Source organism: Nerophis ophidion, linkage group LG27 (genome assembly GCF_033978795.1).
Source record: "Nerophis ophidion isolate RoL-2023_Sa linkage group LG27, RoL_Noph_v1.0, whole genome shotgun sequence".
In the NCBI taxonomy this organism is placed as follows: Eukaryota; Metazoa; Chordata; class Actinopteri; order Syngnathiformes; family Syngnathidae; genus Nerophis; species Nerophis ophidion.
Window position 1 is genome coordinate 9,907,751 of NC_084637.1, and position 13,803 is coordinate 9,921,553.

The following is a 13,803-nucleotide window of genomic DNA, read 5'->3' on the forward strand; positions in this document are numbered from 1 at the left end:
TTTTAAACAACTATCAAGCTAAATTCTACACATTTATGGGAAAATAAATAAATCCGAAAGGAGCAGAAAATGATCATTTGGTGTAAAATAGTGGATTTGATTTATTTTCCAACTGCATGTTTTTTGGTGTGTTTGTATTATGTGTGTGTGTGTGAGAGAGAGAGAGAGAGGAGGCGAGTGCACTTGTCTGTCTGTGCGAGGGCATCTTGAGAAGGGAAAGCGCGGGGGAGGGGGGGCCCTGTTGCCAGGCAACGGGGGGGCAGCGTATCTTGGAGGATTTGGTAGCTGAGTGGTTATTATTGCTGCAGGCTCCGGTCTCTTAGTGCACCCCCCCCCCCCCCCCCCCCAGCCCCCCATTCCTCTCTCCTTCCGCACCACCACCGCTACCACCTCTCACTATCACGCCCGCCGCGCACCCCCCCCCCCCCCTTGCCCTGTGCATCTCTACAGTTACCGTTGCTAGGCAACTGTCTCCGTGCTCTGCCGGCGTGCCTGGTAATTGGCCGGTGGCACGGCGGCGTGCCGTCGCCAGATCCAGGCAGCTGCACTGACTACTGCCTCCTCATGTTGCATGCACCCAGCATCCACGCACACACACACACTCCCCCCCCCCCCAGCCACCCTGAACCCCGTTGCTAGGCAACACAGTCAGGCATCCCTGTCTCCCGGGGGTTCATTGACCAGAGCCGGATGGCCCAGACCTGCTGTTCAGAGTGTTTCTGGCAAGTGGAGAAGGAAGGATTTGTCTTTTATTGTTCATTTTTGTAGTTCTTGTTTATACATGAATGCTAATTCATTGTGCAACACATTGGATTGAATGATGGTTCAGGTTGAAAAGGTTTGAATCTCACCTGGGATATTTATTTAGGGCAGGGGCGTCCAAACTTTTTCCACAGAGGGCGGCACACGAAAAAATTTAAGCATGCGCCTGCCATTTTGATATTTTTCATTTTCAAACCATAACAAAATGTATGGATTTTTTTTTTTAATCCTTAGGGCTCCTGGGGAGCATAGAGGGTCTTTTGTCACTAAAATGTTAAAAATAAGTCAAATTATTATTATTATTTTTTAATTTAATGTTTACAGTAAATCTTTATATCAACTTGAGGTTGATATTAAGTAAAACAAATAAGTTTTTATGCCTTTTCTGTCAAAGACAACTTTGTTTTTTATAGTAAATTGAAATATGCAGTATTTAGATAGATAGATCAATCAATCAATGTTTACTTATATAGCCCTAAATCACTAGTGTCTCAAAGGGCTACACAAACCACAACACAAACCACTATGGATAGATAGATAGATAGATTGATGGATAGATAGATAGATAGATAGATAGATAGATAGATAGATAGTACTTTATTGATTCCTTCAGGAGAGTTCCTTTATTTAGCAATTAAAGCCCTCAAAGATCAATAATGAAGGACACCATTGATTTGAATTATTTAATATTTTTGAGTAATCACAGTGAAAAGCTAAAAAAAAGTCCTACTAAATATATTTGAGATTCGAAAGGTTCCCCACTCATAAAGTGATACATTTTTATTAGTGTTTTTTTTTTACTTTTAACACTTAAATGTCAAGATCAACTTCCGATATATCTGTCGATTTGAAGTTTGAACTATTATTTTGTTTGTTTTATGCTCTTTTGTCAAAACGGTGATGTTTTTATATGGCAACCTCACAACATATGCAATATTTTTTCGATATAAAACATTTTAAAGTGATATTTTTTAAGTAATAATTCATTATAACATAGATTTTTTTGTCCTTTTTTTTTGAGCAATGGAAAATAAAGACAAAAGGAACAAAAAACTGCCTGCATGGCAGCTTTGTGTCAACATTGACACGTTTTCTCATTAGATTTCACCACATTACACTTTTTTTAAATGTTTTTTTTTTGTTTTTGCAACACTATCAATTTTGCAATTTTTGCAGAATGTGTGGCGGGCCGGTAAATAATTGGCTGCGGGCCGCACTTTGGACACCCTTGATTTAGGGAGTTTCACCGTGTGCCAAGATGTGTTCCCCTGTGCATTTTCTGCCCTGTTTCCACAGTCTTAAATGCATTTATGCCAGATTTATTCCGTCTAAATTAATAAATGTGTAAGTCACAGGTGTCAAACTTAAGACCCGTATATATGAACAGATTTTAATTTTGACGGCAAAAAATGCAATGCATGGAAATGCAGTTCTTAACTTGATATTATTTGATATTATTTGGTCATTTAAACAGTTGAACCTAAATATTTGCTTGTCACTTTGCAATAGTCATGTGCAAACTGATACTGAAATATATCGACACCGCCGATACCAGATCTTGATGCTTCAATATCTATTCTCGAATCAAAATACTAATGCTTTTTATACTTTTTTTCAAAGGTGTACAAACTTTTCTACCAAGGGCCACATACTAAAAAGCCATATTGATATTTTTGTATATGTTATACTTTATTTCAAAGGTGTACAAACTTTTCTACCAAGGGCCACATGCTAAAAAGCCATATTGATTTTTTTTACACATATAAAAAAAATGTTTAAAACAGACATTGTGTCACCTTTGCATAATGGCTGATAAGTTGAATAAGTATATTATTATTTATTAGTTAGAACATGTATGTCATGTTTTGGTGATCATGTTTAGTTTGGCTATGTTCTGTTTGGTTTTTGCACTCTGTCAGTTCCTGTTTTTTCACTCCCTGCTTTGTTTCCACGACAACCCATTAGTTTTCACCTGTCCTCATGTCACGCACCTGATTCATTTGGACTCATGCACCTGTTGTTAATCACGTCACCTCTATTTGAGCCTGTAGTTGCCAGGCAGTCAGCCTGGCGACATCACCCTCTACACACCCTTGTTATTCATGCTGATGATCCATGCTGCTCTTTTTCATGCTCTTTTCTCATTCCAAGAAAGTTTTCTTTATTCATGCCATAGTTTGCAAGGTTTGTTTTATGTCCATAGTTTTGCCTTTGTGGTAGTTTTGCTTGTCACTTTGCAGTAGTCATGTGCAAATTGATACTGGAATATATCGACACCTCCAATACCAGATCTCGATGCTTTAATATCGATTCTTTAATCAAAATACTGATGCTTTTGTTACTTTAGTTCAGAGGTGTACAAACTTTTCCACCAAGTGCCGCATTCTAAAAGGCCATATTGATATTGTTTTTATCCATTAAAAAAAAAGGTTTAAAACAGACATTGTGTCAGCTTTGCATTATGGTTGATAAGTTGACTAAGTATATTATTAATTATTAGTTAGAACATTTCTGTCATGTTCTGGTGATCATGTTTAGTTTGGCTATGTTCTGTTTGGTTTTTGCACTCAGTCAGTACCTGTTTTTTCACTCCCTGCTTTGTTTCCATGACAACCCGTTAGTTTTCACCTGTCCTCATCTCACGCACCTGATTCATTTGGACTCGCGCACCTGAGATTGGATATTAGGAATAATATTATATGTAATCTGTTACTGGGACGCAACCAGGCGCACACGTAAAGGAAGAGCAGATTGATCCATGTATCAGTTGTGTCAATATCAAGAGCAGTTTGAGTATTGGATTGATACCGAAGGGATTAGATCGATATTAGTATTTTCACAAATCACTTTAGTTTGTTGTCGTTTACAAGCTCAGGGAATAAATCATTGGACACTATGATTTTAACTGAAGGACTTAAAAGAGTAGTAGATTGTAGTTTTTGCTTTTGCTTAGTTATTAGTTGCTGTTGACTCTGTTTTGCTCAAGCAATTGTATGTCATGAAATAGAAAAATGAACTACCAATATTGTCGGACTATATAATAATATACACTATATAATGGGCAGCCAGACTTCCTTCAGTCCACCTCAGGGCAGATGTGGCTAAAAATGTAGCTGAACGCCATCAATGTGTGAATGTGGAATGAGTGAACGATGGGTTCTCACTTCTCTGTGAAGCGCTTTGTGTCCAGAAAAGTGCTATATAAATCTAATCCATTATAATAATAATTATCATTATTATTAAAACCCTTTCATTTTCCCCAAAATCAACAGTGTGCCTTATATGCATCAATGTTGGTGTGTTTATTCTGGTAATAGTACTCAGTGTAATGTTAAATGTGACCAGAAGATGGCAGTAACACATAAAAGATACATGTGGACTGCAGGTTGACGCCTGTCCAATAAATGAAGCAAGCAAGACCAAAATGTTGATGTTTCACTGAGAATAAAAAAAACATTATGAATGGCGCTATAAAAAAAAAACTGTCAAAATGGTTTAGGACGATTTTGGTACTATACAGTTCTAACATATATCTATCAATAGGCTTGCGATGGAAGTGCTTTAAAGCTACCAGTACAAGGAGAACACAATGTCGAAGTGGAACTTCATAATAATATCCATCTTCTTCCGCTTATCCAAAGTCTGGTCGCGGGGGCAGCAGCCTAAGCAGGGAAGCCAAGACTTTCCTCTCCCCAGCCACTTCGTCCAGCTTTTCCCGGGGGATCCCGAGGCGTTCCCAGACCAGCCGAGAGACATAGTCTTCCCAACGTGTCCTGGGTCTTCCCCGTGGCCTCCTACCGGTTGGACGTGCCCTAAACACCTCCCTAGGGAGGCTTTCGGGTGGCATCCTGACCAGATGCCCGAACCACCTCATCTGGCTCCTCTCGATGTGAAGGAGCAGCGGCTTTACTTTGAGTTCTTCCCGGATGGCAGAGCTTCTCACCCTATCTCTAAGGGAGAGCCCCGCCACACGGCGGAGGAAACTCATTTCGGCCGCTTGTACCCGTGATCTTATCCTTTCGGTCATGACCCAAAGCTCATGACCATAGGTGAGGATGGGAACATAAATCGACCGGTAAATTGAGAGCTTTGCCTTCCGGCTCAGCTCCTTCTTCACCACAACGGATCGATACAGCGTTCGCATTACTGAAGACGCCGCACCGATCCGCCTCTCGATCTCACAATCCACTCTTCCCTCACTCGTGAACAAGACTCCAAGGTACTTGAACTCCTCCACTTGGGGCAACCCGGAGATGGCACTCAGCCCTTTTTCGGGCGAGAACCATGGACTCAGACCTGGAGGTGCTGATTCCCATTCCGGTTGCTTCACACTCTGCTGCGAACAGATCCAGTGAGAATTGAAGATCCTGGCCTTATGTAATAATAGTATAATATAATATAACCCATTTAATGCGCCTTTTGTTTCAAAATACACGCGTTCATCAACAGTATGCCTTGTAATCCCAAAAATATGGTATGTAGGTAGGTAGGTAGGTACGTAAGTCTTTATTGTCATTGCACAAGTACAACAAAACTTTGACAAACAAACAGTGTACAGGGTTACAGAACAGGAACGCTGATGGGTCGCCACAAAGCACCCCGTAGAAGTTGGGAAAAAAGTAAACTCTGGGGGAGGATGAGTAAAAAAAAAATACAATCTAGACTGGGCTCCTGAGTGGGCCCAATCTGGAGTGGGAAAAAAACCTCCACAGCAAAGCACATTTAGAAATCACAACATACATATCAAGACTTGCAACAGAGGGGAGGGAGTGCAGGGCTACAGTGGAGGGCCGCAGCTCTTCAGGCGCTGCCCAGCTGTCCATCACCCCGATTATTATTTCAATTGTTGTGTTGATATTGTTGATACTACCAATAGCATTCACCATAATAATAGATTAATACATTCACAAATGGTCGGAATCGGCAGTACGAAACCCCTATCGGAGCACTATAACGTACTCATTTAATCTCATGTTCTCACAACATTGTGTTTTCTCCTCCCCTCATGCAGGTGAGAAGCCCTACAAGTGCTCATGGGAAGGCTGCGAGTGGCGATTCGCCCGGAGCGACGAGCTGACGAGGCACTACCGCAAACACACCGGCGCCAAACCTTTCAAGTGTAACCACTGCGACAGGTCTGTCAAAGCACCCTAATCTCTCGTATCCCCACCTCACACACACACACACACACACATAATTGTACCTTTTGTCTTCGTGCCACTCACAGCGTGCTAATTGCCGCTCTCATGCCATGTTACATTTTGGAGTGTGTAAAGCTTGACTTTAATCAAGGAGGCTGACAAGAAGATTGCTGGCCCACTTGGTGGGATTCTATAAGGCACTCGAACGTGCAGCACTTGGACGACATGCACAAACATAACACGGCTCTTTTGATTGCCTAAGAACTGCAGCATCAAGTGTTGCCGTTCTATTTATTTTTTCCTGTACATAATACACTGAATTTGACTATTCACCTTTTCAATCACCCATCACTTTTAAAGGCCTACTGAAACCCGACCACGCAGTCTGATAGTTTATATATCAATGATAAAATATTAACATTGCAACACATGCCAATACGGCCGGGTTAGTTTACTAAATCGCAATTTTATATTTTGCGCCGAACTATCCTGCTGAAACGTCGCGGTATGATGACGCGTGACGTCACGCCTTGTAGAGGACATTTTGTTCCAGCACCGATCCCAGCTATCAATCATCTCCCTTCATTCCACAGTATTCTGGACATCTGTGTTGCTGAATCTTTTGCAATTTGTTCAATGAATAATGGAGACGTCAAAGAAGAAAGCTGTAGGTGGCAAGCGGTGCATTGCGGCCGCCTTTAGCAACGCGAACACAGCCGGTGTTTCATTGTTTACATTCCCGAACGATGACGGTGAAGCTTTACTGTGGAACAGAGCGGTCAAGCGAAAACGGTTGGATTGGACCACACACACAAAGTACGGAGTATTATGCAGCGATCATTTCGAAAGATCGTGTTTCGAAGCGGGTCCCTTGCGAAGGGCAGAGATGGGCATCGCCACCACCCGTCGACTGGTGCTGAAGAAAAGTGCGGGGCCGACCTTCAGGTTGTACAGGTACGCTCACTAAAACACTAGTAACACAATAAGCAGATAAGGGATTTTCCAGAATAATCCTAGTAAATTTGTCTAATAACACCTGAATTGCTCCCACTGTAAAGTCTTTTTTTTCTTTTTTCTAGTCCTTCACTCTCACTTCCCTCATCCACAAATCTTTCATTCTCGCTCAAATTAATAGGGAAATTGTCGCTTTTTCGGTCCGAATCGCTCTCGCTGCTGGTGGCCATGATTGTAAAGAATGTGAGAATGTGAGGAGCTCCACAACCCGTGACGTCACGCGCATATCATCTGCTACTTCCGGTACAGGCAAGGCTTTTTTATCAGCACCAAAAGTTGCGAACTTTATCGTGGATGTTCTCTACTAAATCCTTTCAGCAAAAATATGGCAATATCGCGAAATGATCAAGTATGACACATAAAAAAATGGACCTGCTATCCCCGATTAAAAAAGAAAATCTCATTTCAGTAGGCTTTTAAAGAGCAACTGCACTTTTGGCGGAAATTTCGGAATTCCTATGTGAGACATTTAAACCAGGGGTGTCAAACTCCACAACAAATGACATTGCAAGTCACTTTAAATAATATGGTGGGCCACATTGACAAAATGTGAGGGGCCACAAAAATGATGTAGTGGGCCCACCTTGAATGATGTGGTAGACCACGATGATTGACGTCGCAGGCCATGTTAAATGATAAGCCACGTTGAATGATGCAGGGAGGCCCCTTTTCCTACATGTGCTATGAATAGTCACTGCTGATTGGCTGTTACCGCTATATATGTAACCAATCAGATGGCTGTGTGGGTGGGACAATGCTGGGTGCTGAGACAGAGGCAGAAGAAGCAAAGCAGCTTGTTAAGACTTTAGGTTAGAAACTTTAGCCAGAACTGCGAGCGAGCTGAGCTGCAGTTTAAGTTTCTAGAAGGTCAACTGGCTCATAGTGATGTTAGTAGTAGTTGACTGGGAGGTGTTTATTATCATTTGGGGAGAGTACGCCGCCTTATGCTCACCTGCTAAAACACCTATCTGCTCGACGCTGAAGCATTTACTACGTGTGCTATGAATAGGCACTGCTTATTGGCTGTTACCGCTATATATGTAACCAATCAGATGGCTGTGTGGGTGGGACAATGCTGGGTGCTGAGACGGAGGCAAAAGAAGCAAAGCAGCTTGTTAAGACTTTATATTAGAAACTGGTTCAATACGAATCACACGTACCATGCTGAGCTACACGTGAGATGATACGATGTTTTGATCCCAAGCAAAGGTGCCGCGATGACATCATTTGTAATTTCAACTCCCCCTACCTTAATTAGTCGCCGCAGCCCCCTGTTTAATTATGAAACACAAGCAAAATGTTAATTTGCAGCCCGGCTGGGCGAAGTCATCAAGCATTCCGGGGCCCTTATTTGCTATAAAAAGATCAGGCTCGACTGTGACACAAAAATCTTTAGCCCTGTTTTAATTACAAGCTTCCCGTCTGCGACGCGACCCTTGCTGACACCTCAGGGATCTCGCCGCAATTTTGTCTTCCGGGGAATGGCTTCTTGGAAGGAAAGGTCATTTTTGTGATCCGCTTGAATTGCGCATCCGACGGTATAAATCTGAGGGAGCTGTAAAGCATCTGCAGCATCATAAAGCCAGGTTTATGGGGCCATATTGGCCCGTATATCAGTGTCAATGACTATATTGAAAAATAACCGCATTGTTGGATAAGACGAGTGAACATTATTAAGTGCATATGCTGCGGATATGACAATAAATTAGGACGTTTTGCATAATGAGCATCACAATAAATACAAAAAAAACATGTCTCTTGTTCAACTGGAAGCATCCTTATGTCGATGACATCGTCATCAGGGAAGCTGTCATCAGCAGGTCTCATCTGGGCGGACTGTAAATACAGTAAAGCCTGCCTCCAGCTCCCCCTCGCCACCCTGCGGCGCCCATCCCTAATTTGGGCTCATCTCTGTCATGTTGCACAGCGCCCGACCCCTCAGGCCCGCCGCACGTCCCGCCGCCATGAGGGACGAGGGGGAAACAGAGAAGAGAAGATTGAGGATGGGGACGGTGGGGGGGGGGGGGCTTTGAGAGATGGGTGGTGACGGGACGGGGGGGAGTCGAAAGACCCACGGTGTGCCAGCTGGTGTCGTGCCCCCGAGTCGTGACTCATACTTCACCATCTGTCTCGCTCAACCTCGACAAAAAAAAAAAAAAACACGGCAGAGCGTCTCCCGAGCCGTTTGTTCCTCTTCGCGTGTTTGCGACGCACACACGCAGGTGTGACGGGAACGGATGACGGGTGGCGCTCCGGCGTGGCTCCGCCCCCTCGGCCAAACACTGATTCATCCTGACAGTCGCCGCTGTCTTTCTGCGGAGATGAAATCACGCGTGTCATAATACAAGCGCCCGGGTGAATCTGGCGTGGGAAGAAGGTTATCGTTTTGCAATGCAGTGTGCTGGAAAGGATGGAAAGTGCCACTCGACTTAGCAACTGATGTCAAAATTGGAATTGCCACAAAACACATTGTGAGATATGCAACACTCTAGTGCCGTCTGGTGGGTTAAGTGGATAATGCAACCTCCCCAAATTTGTCACGTTTCGTGTGTCAGGTATACCGCCAGGAATGGGGCGATATGAATCCCTTTCCTACTGTCTTTCTGCGAAGATGAAATCGCACGTGTCATAATACAAGCGCCTAACGTCAAAACCGAGAGTTTGGGATCGAAGTTCATTCCTTTCCACCTATTGCGGCATATTAAAAATGATAGGCACCAGCGCCCCCCGTGACCCCAAAGGGAACCATGGGTAGAAAATGGATGGATTAATGGATGGCATTTGTGTGCTTATTTTTAATGAAGCATCAAAATGTACCACCGACTACTATCACTACCTTTAAGGACCCTTCAAAGCAACACAGATATGATAAGAAAACAAAACAACATTATGCTTATGCAGTAGGGACAGGATTCTAGTAGGTTATCGTTTTGCAATGCAGTCTGATGAAAATTATGGAAAGTGCCACTCGATTTATCAACTGAGGTCAAAGTTGTAATTGCCACAAAACACATTGTGAGATATACAACAGTCTACTGCCATCTGGTGGCTTAAGTGGATATTAAACTTACCTCAATTTGTCATGTTTCATGTGTCAGGTAAACCACCAAGAATTGGGCCATATGAATCCCTTTCCTACTGTCTTTCTAAGAAAAAGAAATAAAACAAGCGGTTGACGTCCAAACCGAGAGTTTGGGATCGAAGTTCATTCCTTTCAACCTTATTGCAGCATATTCAAAATGATGCATTTGTGTGCTTATTTTTAATGAAGCATCAAAATGTAGCACCAACTACTATCACTACCTTTAAGGACCCTTCAAAGAAACACAGATATGATGAGAAAACAAAACAACATCATGCTTATGCAGTAGGGACAAGATTCTAGTAGGTGATCGATTTGCAATGCAGTCTGCTGAAAAGGATGGAAAGTGCCACTCGACTTAGCAACTGAGGTCAAAGTTGGAATTGCCACAAAACACATTGTGAGATATACAACAGTCTACTGCCGTCTGGGGGCTTAAGTGGATTATGCAACCTCCCTCAGTTTGTCACGTTTCATGTGTCAGGTAAACCACCAAGAATGGGGCCATATGAATCCCTTTCCTACTGTATTTCTGCGAAGAAGAAATTGGACGTGTCATAAAACAAGCGGTTAACGTCCAAACCGAGAGTTTGGGATCGAAGTTCATTCCTTTCCACCTTATTGCAGCATATTAAAAATGATGCATTTGTGTGCTCATTTTTAATGAAGCATCAAAATGTACCACCGACTACTATCACTACCTTTAAGGACCCTTCAAAGAAACACAGATATGATGAGAAAACAAAACATCATGCTTATGGAGTAGGGACGGGATTCTAGTAGGTGATCGATTTGCAATGCAGTCTGCTGGAAAGGATGGAAAGTGCCACTCGATTTAGCAACTGAGGTCAAATTTGGAATTGCCACAAAACACATTGTGAGATATACAACAGTCTACTGCCGTCTGGTGGCTTAAGTGGATAATGCAACCTCCCCCAATTTGTCACGTTTCATGTGTCAGGTAAACTGTGATGAATGTGGCCATGTGAATCCCTTTCCTACTGTAGCCAATCAGAAGCCGGGTGAAAGTAGTTTCTTGGAAAATTTCTTCACTAATGAACTGAGGAGTTACTCACCCACAAACTTACCTTAAAAGGTAACACACCTGCAACCTGTAAGGTTGAAAGCAATCTGTTATTGACACTTAATACATTTGTACAATATTCACATTAAAATAGAATAGAAATGAATAGTTCGTAGTAGAGGAGGGACTCTTTAGGCACCTCACGATTCAATTACGATTACGATTCAGGGTGGATATTGTAGCGTCCCGGAAGAGTTAGTGCTGCAAGGGATTCTGGGTATCTGTTCTGTTGTTTTGCAACAGTGTTAAAGTTGTTTATACGGCCACCCTCAGTGTGACCTTTATGGCTGTTGACCAAGTATGTTATGCATTCACTTATGTGTGTATTAAATCCGCATATGTTATGTGACTGGGCCAGCACACTGTTCGTATGGCGGAGAAAGGGACGTGATGACAGATTGTAGAGGATGCTAAAAACAGTGCCTTTAAGGCACGCCCCCGATATTGTAGTCCGGGTGGAAATGGAAGAAATCCGGGAGAATGGATGCCCCGGGAGATTTTCGGGTGGGGCACAGAAATCCGGGAGTTTTTTTCATAGTTTGGTCGAGGGTGTGACATATACTCCGGAGCGACTTATGTGTGAAATTATTAACACATTACCGTAAAATATCAAATAATATTATTTAGCTAATTCGCGGAAGAGACGAAGAAAATGTCAGCAATCGTCACACACACGTCAACCAATAAGAATTCGGCGGGGGAGGGTCATGGCAGAAGTGTGTTGTGGGTAATGGGATGCTAACTACTATATGCTATTAAAATGGGTCATTTCATCGTTGGCAGTAATTTATAAAAACTGAGAAGGGCTGAACAAAAATGGCACCGAAAAGGAAATCACGTACTGCAGATTACAAGATGGACGTAGTGAAATATTCAGCAGAAAACGACAAGGGGAAGCGACGCATACCTTTGGAGTTGGCAGAGTTGTTTAGAAGCGACATCGAGGAAGAAGATTTCATCGGATTTAGGGATTAGGTGTAAGAGATTGTTTTGGTTATTTGAATGACTCTTACCTTAATATGTTATGTTAACATAGCAGGCACCTTCTCAGTTGGTTATTTATGCCTCATATAACGTACACTTATTCAGCCTGTTGTTCGCTATTCTTTATTTATTTTAAATTGCCTTTTAAATGTCTATTCTTGGTGTTGGATTTTATCAAATAAATTTCCCCCAAAAATGCGACGTATATATGTTTTTTTCCTTCTTTATTATGCATTTTCAGCCGGTGCGACGTATACTCCGGAGCGATTTATAATCCGAAAAAAACGGTACGCAAATAGTTTTCCTATTGCGCCGACAGAAACATTGAAAAGGTGTGTTATTGTTTGTGCTATGGCGCCATTTTATGGACAAGTTGGAAATGTTTCGTTCCTTGAACAGGAAGTATTTGTCCGTAGCGTATCTGCACGAAAAAGTCTTCATTCATCACACCAAACAATGTTTGTAAATTTTACAATACAACTAAAACAATTCAATCAATCAATGTTTATTTATATAGCCCTAAATCACAAGTGTCTCAAAGTTCTTACTAAACTGTGTGATGTCTGTAGGAGTGTTTTCATGCATATTTGTATGTGCTATTTTATTGCAATCTGCTAATAAATATGTTAACATGTTTACAAGTGTAGTGTTATCAACTGATGCTGGCATTCACCATGGACTTTAATGATATTTTTCGTAGATTAGGCCTGATTTTGGAAATATTCAGAATAAGCCAAAGAAAAAAATGCATAACCACTGTTAATGCTTGCATACTTTACTATACTGGATTTACTACAAGCTACTACTTTTTTCCAACACATTTCCAAAACACTTATAAAACGGTGCGGTGGATTTACCAAAATAGTTTGCATTCAACAAATAGTTTTCCTATTACACTGACAGAAACATTGAAAAGCTGTGTTATTGTTTGTGCTATGGCGCCATTTTTTGGGACGAGTTGAAAATGTTTTGTTCCTTGAACCGGAAGTATTTGTCCGTAGCGTATCTGCACGAAAAAGTCTTCATTCATCACTCCAAGCAACGTTTGTAAATTTTACAATACAACTAAAACAATTCAATCAATCAATCAATCAATGTTTATTTATATAGCCCTAAATCACAAATGTCTCAAAGGGCTGCACAAACTACAACAACAGTTCTTACTAAACTGTGTAATGTCTGTAGGAGTGTTTTCATGCATATTTGTATGTGCTATTGTATTGTAATATAGTTAGTAAATATGTTAACATGTTTACAAATGTATCTGCTAGTGTTATTAACTGATGCTGGCATTCACCATGGACTTTAATGATATTTTTCGGAGAATGGGCCTGATTTTGTAAAAATTCACAATATGCATACTTTACTATACTGAGGTTGCCCCAGCGGTTTGCGCTTCGATTTTTGTGCGGCTGAGGTGTCCGTTCTCTCACTTCACCCTGAATGACTTCTTGTCAGGATTTATTACAAGCTACTACTTTTTTACAACACATTTCCAAAGACGAGTCGAAAATGTTTTGTTCCTTGAACCGGAAGTATTTGTCAATAGCGTATCTCCACGAAAAAGTCTTCATTCATCACTCCAAGCAACGTTTGTACATTTTACAATACAACTAAAACTATTCATACTTACTCAACTGTGTGATGTCTGTAGGAGTGTTTTCATGCATATTTGTACGTGCTATTGTATTACAATCTAGCTGGTAAATATGTTGACATGTTTACAAGTGTGTTTT

General features: G+C 41.7%; 1 protein-coding gene across 1 annotated transcript in view; it reads left to right on the top strand.

Annotated features, from left to right (window-relative positions):
• Positions 1-13,803, top strand: part of LOC133544144 (Krueppel-like factor 7) — a 135,573-nt gene that overhangs the window by 107,841 nt on the left and 13,929 nt on the right. The window contains exon 3 of the mRNA XM_061889227.1: positions 5,774-5,897. Coding sequence (XP_061745211.1) covers positions 5,774-5,897 — 124 coding nt within the window. The remainder of the gene's footprint in view (positions 1-5,773; positions 5,898-13,803) is intronic.